Genomic DNA, 18,516 nt, shown 5'->3' on the forward strand with positions numbered 1-18,516 from the left:
GAAAATGTTACGAACCGAAAAAATATTAATTATAAAAATTATTATTTTCTATGTCCTGGAGGCACCAAGCTGCCGAAATAAAAAAATTTCGTTTAATTTTATGGGATCGTGTATCCTTTTTTAGAAGAAAACTGCCAAGTTACGTTATTCGGAATTGAATTTAAGGGTTAAGACACAATGAAACAATTAAGACCCTTTTATACATTTATTATAAAAAGAAATCTTTGATTTTAAAAGGTTGAAATAATACAATAAGATAAGAAAATGGAACGATACATGTTAAAAAAAACTTACTCTACTGCTTATTATACCGTCGCAAGCTAACGAGGGCGAGGCGTCGAGCTGCTTTCCGACGGGCGGAAAAATACACACACTTAGCAAAGCGCGAAAGTGTCTATTGGTAGCGCACGAAAATTGCACTCACGGGTCCACCGAATCTAAACAGCGCAGGCACCACACGTGCGGACTGGCCGGTCAAAAAGACAAAAATTCAATAATTTGATTTTATTCAAATTACTGGATTTTTATTAAAGACGACTTCCGTTGGACTTCGTCGGCGTGAACTTTAACTTTTCGTCCGTCCAATTTTAATCACTATCTATGTAGTGGATTGCAAAAATTGAAAAACCGACTCACGGACGGGCTTAGTCCCGGCGTCTCAAAATCGTTTTTATGCCTCTGAAAAATTTCAGAGCTGACTCGCGAATGAGAGTTGTACTGCCATTAATTGACTTCCGCGATGCACTTTTATATGAACGTTTAGAGACTTCAGGTGGGAAAATTTTGTGGACTAAGGGTTTTTAACACGTGAACAAGGCGTGAGCTCTGGGCCTGTTACTATGCCAATAATGCTGAGTTTTTATTTTCTTTTAATGGTATAGCCAAATATAATAATATGCACTTGATAAAATCAAGCATAATTATTATTGAAAAGACTTGTTGTCTTTTGGATTTATTTTATTAATTTTCCTTGTTGGAAAATGATTTGATTTTTGGCATTTTTACCCTTTTTTTATTTGCAACAATTACAACGTTGATGTTGTGTTGTTATGAGCATGTAGGATTGTTAGGCCCAGAATACGTAATAAAAAAAAAGTGGGGGGGTAGAGTAAGAAAAGGATGGAAGCTGAAGAATTACGTTCAAGAAAAAGCTCATCGCGTAGATTTATTTTAACTATTATTATTATTATATCCCTTTTTTTCGCGAGAAGTCCAATTTCTAGTGTGGCTCCTGTACACATCCATACTCATTTTTTTTTGGACCCGCAAGTGATAATATCGTGTCTCACAAAACAAAGTATCCATTATTATCTTCTTCAATCAATAATTCCGTTAAATTTTAAATTATGAACATTGCCGCAGCATTCGATGCATTCAGGGTGCTGCTGCAATGTTCGTTAACGCACTCGCGACATTCGCAACATTACCGTTCGCTACTTTCTTCAATTTTAAGTGGGGAACATTGCCGCAACGTTTAATGCGCTCAGAACGCTGCCGCAATGTTCACTAACACATTCGCAACATTCCCTTTTACTAACTTCTACAATTTTCGTTTGGGAACATTGCCGCAACGTCCAACGCACTCGGGGCGCTGTCGCAATGTTCGTTAACGCACTCGCAACATTCACAACATTACCGTTCGCTACTTTCTTTAATTTTAAGTAGGGAACATTGCCGCAACGTTTAACGCATTCAGAACGCTGCCGCAATGCTCATTAACACATTCGCAACATTCCCATTTGCTAACTTTTACAATTGTGGTTTGGGAACATTGCCGCAACGTCCAACGCATTCGGAACGCTGTCGCAATGTTCATTAACGCACTCGCAACATTAGAATTAAAAATTTTCAATTATATTTCATATATATAATGATCCTCACTTTTTAAGGTTATATTTAATTATGAATGCCCGTAGAAATTTGAATTATATTAGAGTACATGCACATATATCCATTGGTGATATTTGCGATTTACATTTTTATTCTAAATAGTTGTAATAATAATATGTGCACACATAACATTCCAAGAATAAGGCCCGAGTCCGTTCCCATCGCATTATGCTGACGATTGAATTTTTATTATCAAAGTATTGTGTTAAAATTTACGAAAAGTAAATTTCAGCACAATACAAAAAAATTAAATTTTTAGGTACCACCGTGACAAACCACCGTGAATATTCCCGTTTTTGTCCCCAAAAACTATAAGCGATGAGAACGAAATCGGGCTAATAATAATTAAATAATAATATTAATATATCGCATGAGAAGAAAAAAAAAAAAGAAGAGAAAAGAGAATTATAAGATTGCTTTTATATATTATTTTTGCTGATTCTTTGTCTGGACGTTGGTGCCAGAGAGTCGGATGTGGAGTATCAGGTTGCACTGATAAGGACCAAGGAGCTGCACGTGTAGCAGTCTCCGCGGTCCAGACTCAGCTCCCCTCATTCAGTTTGCTGGCGACCTGTGGGTAGTAGACTTTTCTCGTACCCCATTGTTTCGCGCGATCAGAAAGTGAGTGGTGAAGTGTGGTGCAAATATATAAAAAAAAAAGAAAGAATAAAAAAAGTGTTAAAATGAGTGAAAATGTAAGTAATTATCGACAGGGGTTGTTGGGCCTTTTGGAAAAGGTGAAGGGGATGCAGCTGGCCAAAGTACAGGAGGAGGAAGAGCGGGCCCCTACATCGGAGGACAACGATAGAATGGAAAAAATATTTGTTTGCATCCAACTTCGTAATGTGTTGGGGGGGCTCAGTGGGGAAAGAGGGTAAGTCCAAAAATACCTAAGGTTTTGAGAAATTAAAAATTTTGAAAAATTATATTTTTTTGATAAAATGTGGAAAAATAATAATTTTAATAAAATTGCGAAAATTATAATTTTTTGATAAAATGTTGAAAAATTATAATTTTTATAAGATTTTGAAAAATTACAATTTCGACAAAATGTTGAAAATTAACAACTTTTATAAGATTTTGAAAAATTACAATTTCGACAAAATGTTGAAAATTAACAATTTTTATAAGATTTTGAAAAATTACAATTTCAACAAAATGTTGAAAAAAATAACAATTTTTATAAGATTTTGAAAAATTACAATTTCGACAAAATGTTGAAAAATTATAATTTTTATAAGATTTTGAAAAATTACAATTTCGACAAAATGTTGAAAATTAACAATTTTTATAAGATTTTGAAAAATTACAATTTCGACAAAATGTTGAAAAATAACAATTTTTAATACAATTTTGAAAAATTATAATTTTCTTCGATAAAATGTTGAAAAATAATAGTTTTAGCAAAATTGCGAAAATTATAATTTTTTGATAAAACGTTGAAAAAAATAACAATTTTTAATACAATTTTGAAAAATCATATTTCTTTGATAAAATGTGGAAAAATTATAATTTTTATAAGATTTTGAAAAATTACAATTTCGACAAAATGATGAAAAATAACAATTTTCAATACAATTTTGAAAAATTACAATTTTTTCGATAAAATGTTGAAAAATAATAGTTTTAGTAAAATTGCGAAAATTATAATTTTTTGATAAAACGTTAAAAAAAATAACAATTTTTAATACAATTTTGAAAAATCATATTTCTTTGATAAAATGTGGAAAAATTATAATTTTTATAAGATTTTGAAAAATTACAATTTCGACAAAATGTTGAAAATTAACAATTTTTATAAGATTTTGAAAAATTACAATTTCAACAAAATGTTGAAAAAAAAATAACAATTCTTTAATACAATTTTGAAAAATCATATTTCTTTGATAAAATGTGGAAAATTAACAATTTTTATAAGATTTTGAAAAATTACAATTTCGACAAAATGTCAAAAAAAAATAACAACTTCTAATACAATTTTGAAAAATTATGATTTTTTTCGATAAAATGTTGAAAAATAATAATTTTAACAAAATTGCGAAAATTATAATTTTTTTGGTAAAATATTGAAAAATAATAATTCTAATAAAATTGCGAAAATTATAATTTTCTGATAAAATGTTGAAAAATTATAATTTCTATAAGATTTTGAAAAATTACAATTTCGACAAAATGTTGAAAAATTATAATTTTTATAAGATTTTGAAAAATTACAATTCCGACAAAATGTTGAAAATTAACAATTTTTATAAGATTTTGAAAAATTACAATTTCGACAAAATGTTGAAAATTAACAATTTTTATAAGATTTTGAAAAATTACAATTTCGACAAAATGTTGAAAAATTATAATTTTTATAAGATTTTGAAAAATTACAATTTCGACAGAATGTTGAAAATTAACAATTTTTATAAGATTTTGAAAAATTACAATTTCGACAAAATGTTGAAAATTAACAATTTTTATAAGATTTTGAAAAATTACAATTTCGACAAAATGTTGAAAAATTATAATTTTTATAAGATTTTGAAAAATTACAATTTCGACAGAATGTTGAAAATTAACAATTTTTATAAGATTTTGAAAAATTACAATTTCGACAAAATGTCAAAAAAAAATAACAACTTCTAATACAATTTTGAAAAATTATGATTTTTTTCGATAAAATGTTGAAAAATAATAATTTTAACAAAATTGCGAAAATTATAATTTTTTTGGTAAAATATTGAAAAATAATAATTCTAATAAAATTGCGAAAATTATAATTTTCTGATAAAATGTTGAAAAATTATAATTTCTATAAGATTTTGAAAAATTACAATTTCGACAAAATGTTGAAAAATTATAATTTTTATAAGATTTTGAAAAATTACAATTCCGACAAAATGTTGAAAATTAACAATTTTTATAAGATTTTGAAAAATTACAATTTCGACAAAATGTTGAAAATTAACAATTTTTATAAGATTTTGAAAAATTACAATTTCGACAAAATGTTGAAAAATTATAATTTTTATAAGATTTTGAAAAATTACAATTTCGACAGAATGTTGAAAATTAACAATTTTTATAAGATTTTGAAAAATTACAATTTCGACAAAATGTTGAAAATTAACAATTTTTATAAGATTTTGAAAAATTACAATTTCGACAAAATGTTGAAAAATTATAATTTTTATAAGATTTTGAAAAATTACAATTTCGACAGAATGTTGAAAATTAACAATTTTTATAAGATTTTGAAAAATTACAATTTCGACAAAATGTCAAAAAAATAACAACTCTTAATACAATTTTGAAAAAGTATGATTTTTTCGATAAAATGTTGAAAAATAATAATTTTAATAAAATTGCGAAAATTATAATTTTTGGTAAAATATTGAAAAATAATAATTCTAATAAAATTGCGAAAATTATAATTTTCTGATAAAATGTTGAAAAATTATAATTTTTATAAGATTTTGAAAAATTACAATTTCGACAAAATGTTGAAAAATTATAATTTTTATAAGATTTTGAAAAATTACAATTTCAACAAAATGTTGAAAAAAATAACAATTCTTTAATACAATTTTGAAAAATTATAATTTTTTTCGATAAAATGTTGAAAAATAATAATTTTAATAAAATTACGAAAATTATAATTTTTTTGGTAAAATATTGAAAAATAATAATTCTAATAAAATTGCGAAAATTATAATTTTTTTGATAAAATGTTGAAAAATAATAATTTTTAATACAATTTTGAAAAATCATATTTCCTTGATAAAATGTGGAAAAATTATAATTTTTATAAGATTTTGAAAAATTACAATTTCGACAAAATGTTGAAAATTAACAATTTTTATAAGATTTTGAAAAATTACAATGTCGACAAAATGTTGAAAAATTATAATTTTTATAAGATTTTGAAAAATTACAATTTCGACAGAATGTTGAAAATTAACAATTTTTATAAGATTTTGAAAAATTACAATTTCGACAAAATGTCAAAAAAAAATAACAACTTAAAAATAACAACTCGGCCCTGGCTGTCCGTTACAATACTCGTGTACGCTCTGCTCTTTAATTTTTTGTACTTTTTAAGGTATAGGCTGCCTTGTGAATATTTTAGTGCACTCTCGTGACTTTAGTGACAATCGAACTCTTTTACGTTCTTTTTTTCTTAAGTTTTGTTTTGTTTTTTTATTAAATTTTGAGTCGGTGTGATTTTTTCCTGATTCTAACCTAACTTTTAGCCGGTTAAACATGGCAAATAAAGAAAAAATTTCGAATCCTAAAATATGCCTAGTGTGTAAACAGTCGGTCATTGATGCAGTTTTTTGTACCGCGTGTGATTCCCCTTATCACCCTGGATGTGCTAATCGCACAAGTTTATTATCTAATGGTGCATATTCCAAGTGTTGTCGTCCTCGTACACCTACTTTCTTGTCTCAGACTGATTCGAGCAGCTCTGTTCAACCTATGACAAGTACTTCTCCACAAGTTATGTCGAATGATAGTGTGGAATCAATCATCAACAAAGCGATTAAAGGCTTGCAGCAGGGTTTGGAGAAAAACTTTTCTTCGCTGACTTCAAATATTAATGATTTATCGAAAAAAGTTGACATTGTTTCCTCAAAAGTTGACGAGGCCGTTTTAACCGTCACTGACCATTCAAAACGGATTGCTGTGTTAGAAGGTACTGTTGAAAATTTGAACGTAGCCTCTCTTTCCCGTAATTGCATGTCTGAGATTCAGGATCGTCTTTCTCGTTCGTGCAATCTCATTCTATTTGGTTTTCCTGAAATTGTTAAAAATAATTCTAATGATGAGAGTCAAGAAAAAATTCTTGAATCAATTTCGCAACTTTTTTCAAATTTTTGCACACCTGGTTTTCTTAATAATTCAAAACCATTAAGAATTGGTAAATTTGCGCAGACGCAGAAGCATCCGAGACCAGTGAAAATTATTTTCGAATCAAAGGAAAAAGCGAAGGCAGTTCACTCGTCATTCTTGACCGCAAAAAGAGACGAGATTCATCGTCCTCTTATAATGAATATGCGTCTCTCTTGGGATATGACGAGCATGCAGTTGGAGGAAATGACAGAGATGAGGAAAGAATTGGAGAACCGCCGTCAAGCAGGAGATACAGGTGCTCGAATCATGTTCCGGCGCGGTGTTCCGACAGTGGTGTCAACCTTTCAACGACAGAGGCAGTCCAGTGTGCGTGCCTCACAGATATCTTAAATCAAAGTGTTCGTGCTGACTTGTCATCTGCTTCTGGTGTTCTCGCGAGTGTTATCCCCTCCCACTCAGCACATGATACTACCACAGCTGATTCTCATTCTATTACCGTTTACTATCAAAACGTGAGAGGTTTGAGAAGTAAACTTGTTGATCTTCGCTTATCTTTAACGTCGGTTCTCTTTAAAATTTTCATTTTCACAGAAACTTGGCTCAACTCCTCATTTAGTTCTAATGAACTCGGTTTTTTAAATTTTGATATTTTTCGTATGGATAGAAACTACCACTCTAGTAATCATTTGCGCGGTGGTGGGGTGTTAATTGCTTGTGACTCATTGTTGTGTGCATCAACTCTAGTGACAGATGAACTATCAGTGGAGCATATTTTCGTTAAATTTTTTTATTTGACTTTTTTATATATTGTTGGAACATTTTATATTCCTCCAAATTCAGATTATAAAGTATATTTATCCGTTTGCAACATTATTGAAAAAATCTCAAACACGTATCCAAATGCTAAATTAATTATCACTGGTGATTTCAACTTACCCTTCATCTCATGGCGTTTACCTTTTGAAAGCGGACCTTCTTGTAAATCTAAACTAAGTACTTCTCAATCTTATAATCAAATTGCAAATCGATTGTCAGAAACATTTGATTTTTTAAACATTGTTCAAATTAATACATTTGTAAATATTTCTGGTAATATTCTAGATCTTATATTTTGTAACCTTTCTGAATTTAATTTAAAAATCGCAACTGAAACTATTCTACCAATTGATGCTTATCATCCACCTCTCAACTTTACTATATTTTCTGCTACTTCGGTTACTTCAAATAACATTATCAGTGATTCTTTTCCTAGACACGACTTTGCTCGTACTAACTTAGTTGGTTTGGATGCTTATTTGCTCTGTATTAATTGGAAGGAAGTTTTGAATACACCGAGTATTGATGATGCTGTTGCCATTTTTTATGATATTGTCTATAACGCTTTTACTACTTTTGTACCAATAAAAAATGTTAAGGCAACAAAATATCCTCCCTGGTTTACTAATGAGCTTAAACATTTAGTTTCTCTAAAGAAAGCAGCTCATATTAATTACAAGAGTACTAATTTAGCATCGGACTATTTAATTTTTTCTCGCCTAAGAACTGAATGCAAGTCTAAGTCAAAACTTTGTTATAATGATTACATCACTCGTGTTGAAAATTCTGTAATATCTAAACCTAAATACTTTTGGAATTACGTAAATAATTTGCGCAAGGATTCCAGAATTCCCGGTGAAGTTTTTTGTGGATCTACTATAGCTAACAACAGTACTGATATTGCCAATTGTTTTAAATCATACTTTAATTCCGTTTATACTATCCCGCCAGTCAATAATTTCGTTGGCAATTGTAATTCTAATTTTTACGAAAATAATTTTATAACTTCCTCTCATATTACTAGAGAAACAATTGTATTAAAACTTAAATCACTTGATGTTAATAAGGGTGCTGGACCTGATGATATTCCGCCCTCTCTTTTGAAGTCTTGCTGTTCCTCCTTCGTCGAACCTCTTTATATTTTATACAATTGGTCTGTCTCGTGTGGAATTTTTCCATTTATATGGAAAAGGGGAATCGTAGTTCCGGTACACAAAGATGGAAATAAAAAGGATGTCACAAACTATCGTCCAATTGTTATTTTAAGTGCTATTTCTAAAGTTTTTGAAAGTATCATGTATGACACTCTTTATAATCAACTAAATGGTTCGATAATTGAGGAGCAGCATGGTTTCGTGAGAGGTAGATCCATTCTTACCAACTTAAGTATTTTTTCAAATTTTATTTTACATAAACTTGATTCTGGAATCCAAGTAGACGCGATTTATACGGATTTTTCTAAGGCTTTTGATAAGGTTGACCACCGCATTCTTTTAGCGAGGCTAGAAGCTCTGGGTTTCTCTGCTGATTTGATTTCGTGGATTAAAAGTTACTTAGCTGATAGAACTTTATCAGTTCGAGTTGATCACGCCTTTTCTGATGTCTTTTTACCTACCTCAGGTGTTCCTCAGGGCTCGCATCTGGGACCTCTATTTTTTATATTATTTATTAATAACATAAAGGACGTAATTCGTTTTTCTTCAATTATTTTATACGCTGATGACTTAAAAATATTCAAAGCCATTACCTGCGAGCGGGATTGCTTGGATCTGCAATCTGATCTCAATAATCTCTATGCTTGGTCCATAGATAATAATTTGTTATTTAATATTAATAAATGCAAGGTGATTTCGTTTTCCAGATCCAGGCAAACTTCTGATCGCAGTTATTTTATGAATGGTATTCAACTCTTAAGAGTATCCCTGATGCGTGACCTTGGTGTATTGCTCAACAGCTCTTTTACATTTGTTGATCATATCTCTTACACAATTAATAAGGCTACCAGAGTTTTGGGCTTCGTTATTAGAAATGCAGCACATTTCAAGAACTTAGCAGCTTTAAAAGCTTTGTACTTTTCATTGGTCAGGCCAATAATAGAATTTGCATCTACTTTGTGGTGGCCTTACCAGGAGGGCCTTATGACCGACATAGAGCGTGTACAGAATAGATTTCTTCGTTTTGCGGCGAGACGAACTGGTTTGCCTTACAATTACTTTAGTCACGATTATTCAAATCTAAGATCATCACTCAAGATTCCTTCGCTATCTCAAAGATTTTTGTTTTCTGACCTTCTTTTTCTATTCAAAATTATTAACGGTAAAATTAATTGCCCACATCTATTATCTTTATTTGATTTTTATGTACCTCAAAGATCTCCCAGAGCTCTTCCTTTATTTAGACTACCGTTTACTAGAACTGATTATTTAAAGAATTCTATTATCTACAGACTGAGTAAAGAGGCTAACCAGTTTGACAGCAATATAGATTTTTTTGGCATTTCACAAAGCTCTTTTGTACAGGAATTACGCAATTTGTTTTTCAATTCAAACAGTAATGGCACAGCCAATTAGTATATAAGTCTTATATTTTTGTAAACACAGTACTTTGTACGACAGGGCATTATTCCGATATTGCCCGTGTAAATAAATAAATAAATAAATAAACTTCTAATACAATTTTGAAAAATTATGATTTTTTTCGATAAAATGTTGAAAAATAATAATTTTAGTAAAATTGCGAAAATTATAATTTTTTGATAAAACGTTAAAAAAAATAACAATTTTTAATACAATTTTGAAAAATCATATTTCTTTGATAAAATGTGGAAAAATTATAATTTTTATAAGATTTTGAAAAATTACAATTTCGACAAAATGTTGAAAATTAACAATTTTTATAAGATTTTGAAAAATTACAATTTCAACAAAATGTTGAAAAAAAAATAACAATTCTTTAATACAATTTTGAAAAATCATATTTCTTTGATAAAATGTGGAAAATTAACAATTTTTATAAGATTTTGAAAAATTACAATTTCGACAAAATGTCAAAAAAAATAACAACTTCTAATACAATTTTGAAAAATTATGATTTTTTTCGATAAAATGTTGAAAAATAATAATTTTAATAAAATTGCGAAAACTATAATTTTTTGGTAAAATATTGAAAAAAAATAATAATTTTAACAAATTTGCGAAAATTATAATTTTTTTGGTAAAATATTGAAAAATAATAATTCTAATAAAATTGCGAAAATTATAATTTTCTGATAAAATGTTGAAAAATTATAATTTCTATAAGATTTTGAAAAATTACAATTTCGACAAAATGTTGAAAAATTATAATTTTTATAAGATTTTGAAAAATTACAATTCCGACAAAATGTTGAAAATTAACAATTTTTATAAGATTTTGAAAAATTACAATTTCGACAAAATGTTGAAAATTAACAATTTTTATAAGATTTTGAAGAATTACAATTTCGACAAAATGTTGAAAAATTATAATTTTTATAAGATTTTGAAAAATTACAATTTCGACAGAATGTTGAAAATTAACAATTTTTATAAGATTTTGAAAAATTACAATTTCGACAAAATGTCAAAAAAATAACAACTCTTAATACAATTTTGAAAAAGTATGATTTTTTCGATAAAATGTTGAAAAATAATAATTTTAATAAAATTGCGAAAATTATAATTTTTGGTAAAATATTGAAAAATAATAATTCTAATAAAATTGCGAAAATTATAATTTTCTGATAAAATGTTGAAAAATTATAATTTTTATAAGATTTTGAAAAATTACAATTTCGACAAAATGTTGAAAAATTATAATTTTTATAAGATTTTGAAAAATTACAATTTCGACAAAATGTTGAAAAATAACAATCTTTAATACAATTTTGAAAAATTATAATTTTTTTCGATAAAATGTTGAAAAATAATAGTTTTAGTAAAATTGCGAAAATTATAATTTTTTGATAAAACGTTGAAAAAAATAACAATTTTTAATACAATTTTGAAAAATCATATTTCTTTGATAAAATGTGGAAAAATTATAATTTTTATAAGATTTTGAAAAATTACAATTTCGACAAAATGTCAAAAAAAAATAACAACTTCTAATACAATTTTGAAAAATTATGATTTTTTTCGATAAAATGTTGAAAAATAATAATTTTAATAAAATTGCGAAAACTATAATTTTTTGGTAAAATATTGAAAAAAAATAATAATTTTAACAAAATTGCGAAAATTATAATTTTTTTGGTAAAATATTGAAAAATAATAATTCTAATAAAATTGCGAAAATTATAATTTTCTGATAAAATGTTGAAAAATTATAATTTCTATAAGATTTTGAAAAATTACAATTTCGACAAAATGTTGAAAAATTATAATTTTTATAAGATTTTGAAAAATTACAATTCCGACAAAATGTTGAAAATTAACAATTTTTATAAGATTTTGAAAAATTACAATTTCGACAAAATGTTGAAAATTAACAATTTTTATAAGATTTTGAAAAATTACAATTTCGACAAAATGTTGAAAAATTATAATTTTTATAAGATTTTGAAAAATTACAATTTCGACAGAATGTTGAAAAAAATAACAATTCTTTAATACAATTTTGAAAAATTATAATTTTTTTCGATAAAATGTTGAAAAATAATAATTTTAATAAAATTACGAAAATTATAATTTTTTTGGTAAAATATTGAAAAATAATAATTCTAATAAAATTGCGAAAATTATAATTTTTTTGATAAAATGTTGAAAAATAATAATTTTTAATACAATTTTGAAAAATCATATTTCCTTGATAAAATGTGGAAAAATTATAATTTTTATAAGATTTTGAAAAATTACAATTTCGACAAAATGTTGAAAATTAACAATTTTTATAAGATTTTGAAAAATTACAATGTCGACAAAATGTTGAAAAATTATAATTTTTATAAGATTTTGAAAAATTACAATTTCGACAGAATGTTGAAAATTAACAATTTTTATAAGATTTTGAAAAATTACAATTTCGACAAAATGTCAAAAAAAAATAACAACTTCTAATACAATTTTGAAAAATTATGATTTTTTTCGATAAAATGTTGAAAAATAATAATTTTAGTAAAATTGCGAAAATTATAATTTTTTGATAAAACGTTAAAAAAAATAACAATTTTTAATACAATTTTGAAAAATCATATTTCTTTGATAAAATGTGGAAAAATTATAATTTTTATAAGATTTTGAAAAATTACAATTTCGACAAAATGTTGAAAATTAACAATTTTTATAAGATTTTGAAAAATTACAATTTCAACAAAATGTTGAAAAAAAATAACAATTCTTTAATACAATTTTGAAAAATCATATTTCTTTGATAAAATGTGGAAAATTAACAATTTTTATAAGATTTTGAAAAATTACAATTTCGACAAAATGTCAAAAAAAATAACAACTTCTAATACAATTTTGAAAAATTATGATTTTTTTCGATAAAATGTTGAAAAATAATAATTTTAATAAAATTGCGAAAACTATAATTTTTTGGTAAAATATTGAAAAAAAAATAATAATTTTAACAAATTTGCGAAAATTATAATTTTTTTGGTAAAATATTGAAAAATAATAATTCTAATAAAATTGCGAAAATTATAATTTTCTGATAAAATGTTGAAAAATTATAATTTCTATAAGATTTTGAAAAATTACAATGTCGACAAAATGTTGAAAAATTATAATTTTTATAAGATTTTGAAAAATTACAATTTCGACAGAATGTTGAAAATTAACAATTTTTATAAGATTTTGAAAAATTACAATTTCGACAAAATGTCAAAAAAAAATAACAACTTCTAATACAATTTTGAAAAATTATGATTTTTTTCGATAAAATGTTGAAAAATAATAATTTTAGTAAAATTGCGAAAATTATAATTTTTTGATAAAACGTTAAAAAAAATAACAATTTTTAATACAATTTTGAAAAATCATATTTCTTTGATAAAATGTGGAAAAATTATAATTTTTATAAGATTTTGAAAAATTACAATTTCGACAAAATGTTGAAAATTAACAATTTTTATAAGATTTTGAAAAATTACAATTTCAACAAAATGTTGAAAAAAAATAACAATTCTTTAATACAATTTTGAAAAATCATATTTCTTTGATAAAATGTGGAAAATTAACAATTTTTATAAGATTTTGAAAAATTACAATTTCGACAAAATGTCAAAAAAAATAACAACTTCTAATACAATTTTGAAAAATTATGATTTTTTTCGATAAAATGTTGAAAAATAATAATTTTAATAAAATTGCGAAAACTATAATTTTTTGGTAAAATATTGAAAAAAAAATAATAATTTTAACAAATTTGCGAAAATTATAATTTTTTTGGTAAAATATTGAAAAATAATAATTCTAATAAAATTGCGAAAATTATAATTTTCTGATAAAATGTTGAAAAATTATAATTTCTATAAGATTTTGAAAAATTACAATTTCGACAAAATGTTGAAAAATTATAATTTTTATAAGATTTTGAAAAATTACAATTCCGACAAAATGTTGAAAATTAACAATTTTTATAAGATTTTGAAAAATTACAATTTCGACAAAATGTTGAAAATTAACAATTTTTATAAGATTTTGAAGAATTACAATTTCGACAAAATGTTGAAAAATTATAATTTTTATAAGATTTTGAAAAATTACAATTTCGACAGAATGTTGAAAATTAACAATTTTTATAAGATTTTGAAAAATTACAATTTCGACAAAATGTTGAAAAATTATAATTTTTATAAGATTTTGAAAAATTACAATTTCGACAGAATGTTGAAAATTAACAATTTTTATAAGATTTTGAAAAATTACAATTTCGACAAAATGTCAAAAAAATAACAACTCTTAATACAATTTTGAAAAAGTATGATTTTTTCGATAAAATGTTGAAAAATAATAATTTTAATAAAATTGCGAAAATTATAATTTTTGGTAAAATATTGAAAAATAATAATTCTAATAAAATTGCGAAAATTATAATTTTCTTATAAAATGTTGAAAAATTATAATTTTTATAAGATTTTGAAAAATTACAATTTCGACAAAATGTTGAAAAATTATAATTTTTATAAGATTTTGAAAAATTACAATTTCGACAAAATGTTGAAAAATAACAATTTTTAATACAATTTTGAAAAATTATAATTTTTTTCGATAAAATGTTGAAAAATAATAGTTTTAGTAAAATTGCGAAAATTATAATTTTTTGATAAAACGTTGAAAAAAATAACAATTTTTAATACAATTTTGAAAAATCATATTTCTTTGATAAAATGTGGAAAAATTATAATTTTTATAAGATTTTGAAAAATTACAATTTCGACAAAATGTTGAAAATTAACAATTTTTATAAGATTTTGAAAAATTACAATTTCAACAAAATGTTGAAAAAAAATAACAATTCTTTAATACAATTTTGAAAAATTATAATTTTTTTCGATAAAATGTTGAAAAATAATAATTTTAATAAAATTGCGAAAATTATAATTTTTTTGATAAAATGTTGAAAAAAAATAATAATTTAAATACAATATTGAAAAATTATATTTTTGATAAAATGTTGAAAAATAATAATTTTTATAAAATTTTGAAAAATTACAACTTCGACAAAATGTTGAAAAATAATAATTTTAATAAAATTGCGAAAATTATAATTTTTTGATAAAATTTTGAAAAATTATATTTTCGATAACATCCTGAAAAATAATAACTTAATAAAATTTTGAAAAACCGTATACCTTTTTTTTTTTTTTTTAGATTTTTTGTTGCGTATGATGAGTGGAGGGTGGCTCCCGATCGAGAAGACGATCGGGTGCAATGGGGATTGGACCCGATTTTAATGAATAGTAGTCCCCGAAAACGTTACACCCGGTGTCAGTGGTACCAGGAGTACTCCTGGTGCGAGAGGAGCCGAATCTACTTCTGTCGAGGTTTTTGGGCGACTGTGAGTATTAATTGATTTGTTATATAAAAAAAATATTGACAAAGAGAGAGAAACCTATGCATATATAAAATTTTTTTTTTTTTTTTTTTTTTTTTTTTTTTAGTCTGGGTTTGTCGATCCCTCGGTTGTAAGGGATGCAGCGGGGGACGTGAAAGTTCTCCAGGGCTGGTGGGAGATAAACAGGAGTCACCCAACATGGTGAGTAAAAGAAAAGTGGGAGAGGAAAATGGGGATAAGGAGACTATTAGATCCTTTCCATTTTACCCCTTTTTTTTTTTTAAGGACACTACGCTCACTGCCAGCTATACCTCCCAAGGTCGGCTACCAGCCGATAACGAGGGCACTTGTCCTTTCTTACGTACAATGTTTTCATTGGACGAGAGAGGGGCAGGCGAGGGTACGCTCAAGGTGGCAGTTGGTAAGTAGCAAAAAAAAAACATATATATATATGGGTGATTCTCCGTAAAGTGGGTAATTTCATGTCTCTGAATTATATCTTCTAAGAATCTTAAAATTCAATTATCAACATTGAAGAAAGATATTGTTTTAACATCCCTTAACTATAAAAAAAAACCGTACTATCTTTAATTATTCAATTAATATTAAAATAATTTTTTTTTTTTTTTTGGGGGGGGGGAAATCACCCATACAGAGTTCAAAATAGAATCATAATTCTCTGGAATTTTGAAGGTACAGAAGGAACTCTCTTCCCTTTTTGTTTATTTCAGAAGGCTCGGATTCCTCTAAGGAGGATTTGGCAGGAGGTTGGTCCAGAGGGCCATTTGCTAGATTCGACTGTCTAGCTTGCGGTTGACCTTCGGACCAGGGAGCCATCTCTCACCTCTTAGCTTAAAAAAAAAGAATAATAAAATAAAAAAAAAGTTAATAATTTTTTTTTTTTTTTATAATTCTGTAATTTTTCTGTCTTTTTTTTTTTTTTTTTTTTTTTTTTTTAAAAAAAAGAAAATAAAATATTTGTCATGAAAATTTCCCGTTCTCTCTCTCTTCCTTCTTTTTTTTTTTCTTTTATATCTTCTTAATTTCAGAAATACGAGCGATACTTGTTCCCCCTCCCCTTTAATAGAGAAATGATTAAATTTAAAAAAATTAAACATTATGAAAATAAATCGAAACCTTAATCTTTTATATAAACACAAAAAGGGGGGGAACTTTCAACGTTGGTGCTTCGATGCAAGGTAAGTGGAAAGTGTTCTTTTTTTTTTTTTTTTTTTTTTTTTTTTTTTTTTTTTTTTTTAATGATATGTATAAAAAAATTGCTAAAGATAACAATGATTATATTAATATCGGGTAGAATTCGCCCGCTAACACTATCAATTATCTTTATATGAGTTTCCACGACCGATTTCTTCATCAACCATGCACTGACCCAAAACTCCCACAAATCATTAGACAGGTGACAATGTTTCGTTAGAGCACATTTGCACCCAGTCCTTTGACAACGTGGTAGGAAAGGATGTCTGGTAAAATATTGAGGGCGGCCCAAGTGGCAGTTCGGCGGTCAGACCACGTAAGCCTCCCTCTACAAAATTTCTCTGTTCTTTTACATGAGAATATGCTAGGACCTGTCCCGACGGTGCTGAAATTGATAAGAGATATCGATCGTGGGTTTTCATGTAATAAAAAAAAATAAAACGAGGCAAGATAAAACTCAACAACAGAAATCGAAACAGGAAAAATAAAAATTTGATTAGATACATATACACATACATATACATGCATACACATAGATATATATATATATAGGTAAAATTTGTGCATAGCATACTATATTACTCTTCAACTAAACTGGTTGAAGTTTTTGTATGGGCAATACAATTACCCTTTTTAAGCAGTTCTTCGTTGGTAAACTGACACTAGTTGATGATGTTGATTTCGTTGTCGAAATTCCGAAGCCTTCGGAATTTAGTTGTCAAGATTGGGTTGTAGGTACAAGATTCTTAGGTGCCTCAACGGTCGATGGTTGGAGTTCCACGCCTTGATCTAGATTCGTAGATGTTGAAGGGATTTTTCCAGATCTCTGCATATCTAGGTGCTCGTCTTGACTCCTTAACTTATACCCTGTCTCCGGAACGGGATCAGCCTTGTTCCTTTTGAAATTACTTTTGCCAGTGATAGTCTTGATTTTTCTACTGATTGAGTGTCGACATAGAAGGAGGAGACTGATAATGCCAAAAATTATCAATCCACTATAGGACCCATAAATAAGGATAGAGTGATGGGTTCTCCATTTTCGCTGCATCGCAAAATTCTCCAATTCCTGTTCCAGTTGTTCCAGAGTTTTGGAGTTGGTATCGAAATTGGGGGTCTTCAATTTTGTTCGAACATTCTCTTGAATTCCCATCGTAGTTGTTAAATGGGAATAGGTAGAAAATACATTTGAAATCCGTTTTAAGTCCAGGTGTAACTCGGGTTCATATAAGATCTCCGTTTGGCCTACCTGAGTTGCTGTTGCTGGGATAGTTATATCTTTTGTCTTTGCCGAACATCCTGGGGCTAGCCTTATTATCCCAGTACCTGTGACATTTATTTTGATCGGATAAGCAGAGTGGCAGATTATCAGTAACACTTCTGGCTTGGCCACTGAATAAAGCCAGGCTGCTAAGGTCCGCAGAGGTTTCCAAAAAGATTCTAGACTTGAAGTAATTCTGATATCACAGGTTCGTAGTACTTTGTCCGTGGGATTGGTCAGGAGTGATACCTCACAGATTGGTCTGTTCTGAAGGTCGTAAATGGGTGATCCTTTCAGACATGCATGGAACGATGTCGTTGTCCTACAATTTTCCCAATCTTTGTCTTTAAGCAAAAGATAGGTTCTTTGCTCTTTGTCGACGATTAAGTAGTTGTATGCAGGATTCACGTATGCCCTAGTAGATGCGTTTCCAAGTTCACCTTGAAGAGTCGGCAGTGGATGTAGTTTGAAGGCTGCAT

General features: G+C 26.9%; 2 protein-coding genes across 2 annotated transcripts in view; both read left to right on the forward strand.

Annotated features, from left to right (window-relative positions):
* LOC127279900 (uncharacterized) overlaps window positions 1–18,516 on the forward strand; it is a 37,020-nt gene that overhangs the window by 2,520 nt on the left and 15,984 nt on the right. The gene's annotated exons all lie outside the window — the stretch shown is intronic.
* Window positions 217–16,826, forward strand: LOC127279902 (uncharacterized). The gene is made up of 5 exons (XM_051302561.1): window positions 217–2,764; window positions 15,381–15,567; window positions 15,671–15,765; window positions 15,850–15,985; window positions 16,296–16,826. Exons 1-5 carry the CDS (start codon window positions 2,574–2,576, stop codon window positions 16,368–16,370), a joined length of 684 nt encoding a protein of 227 aa, XP_051158518.1. The 5' UTR covers window positions 217–2,573; the 3' UTR covers window positions 16,371–16,826.

The sequence above is a fragment of the Leptopilina boulardi genome, unplaced genomic scaffold (genome assembly GCF_019393585.1).
Source record: "Leptopilina boulardi isolate dan_hultmark-lab unplaced genomic scaffold, ZJU_Lbou_2.1 LbouV2_224, whole genome shotgun sequence".
Lineage (NCBI taxonomy): Eukaryota > Metazoa > Arthropoda > Insecta > Hymenoptera > Figitidae > Leptopilina > Leptopilina boulardi.

Bases quoted from the DNA above. Each gene is read 5' to 3' on its own strand.
- LOC127279902 (XM_051302561.1), top strand. From the start codon at position 2,574: ATGAGTGAAAATGTAAGTAATTATCGACAGGGGTTGTTGGGCCTTTTG. The intron at 2,765-15,380 runs GTAAGTCCAAAA...TTTTTTTTTTAG, and splicing joins GGGCTCAGTGGGGAAAGAGG to ATTTTTTGTTGCGTATGATG. The intron at 15,568-15,670 runs GTGAGTATTAAT...TTTTTTTTTTAG, and splicing joins GTCGAGGTTTTTGGGCGACT to TCTGGGTTTGTCGATCCCTC.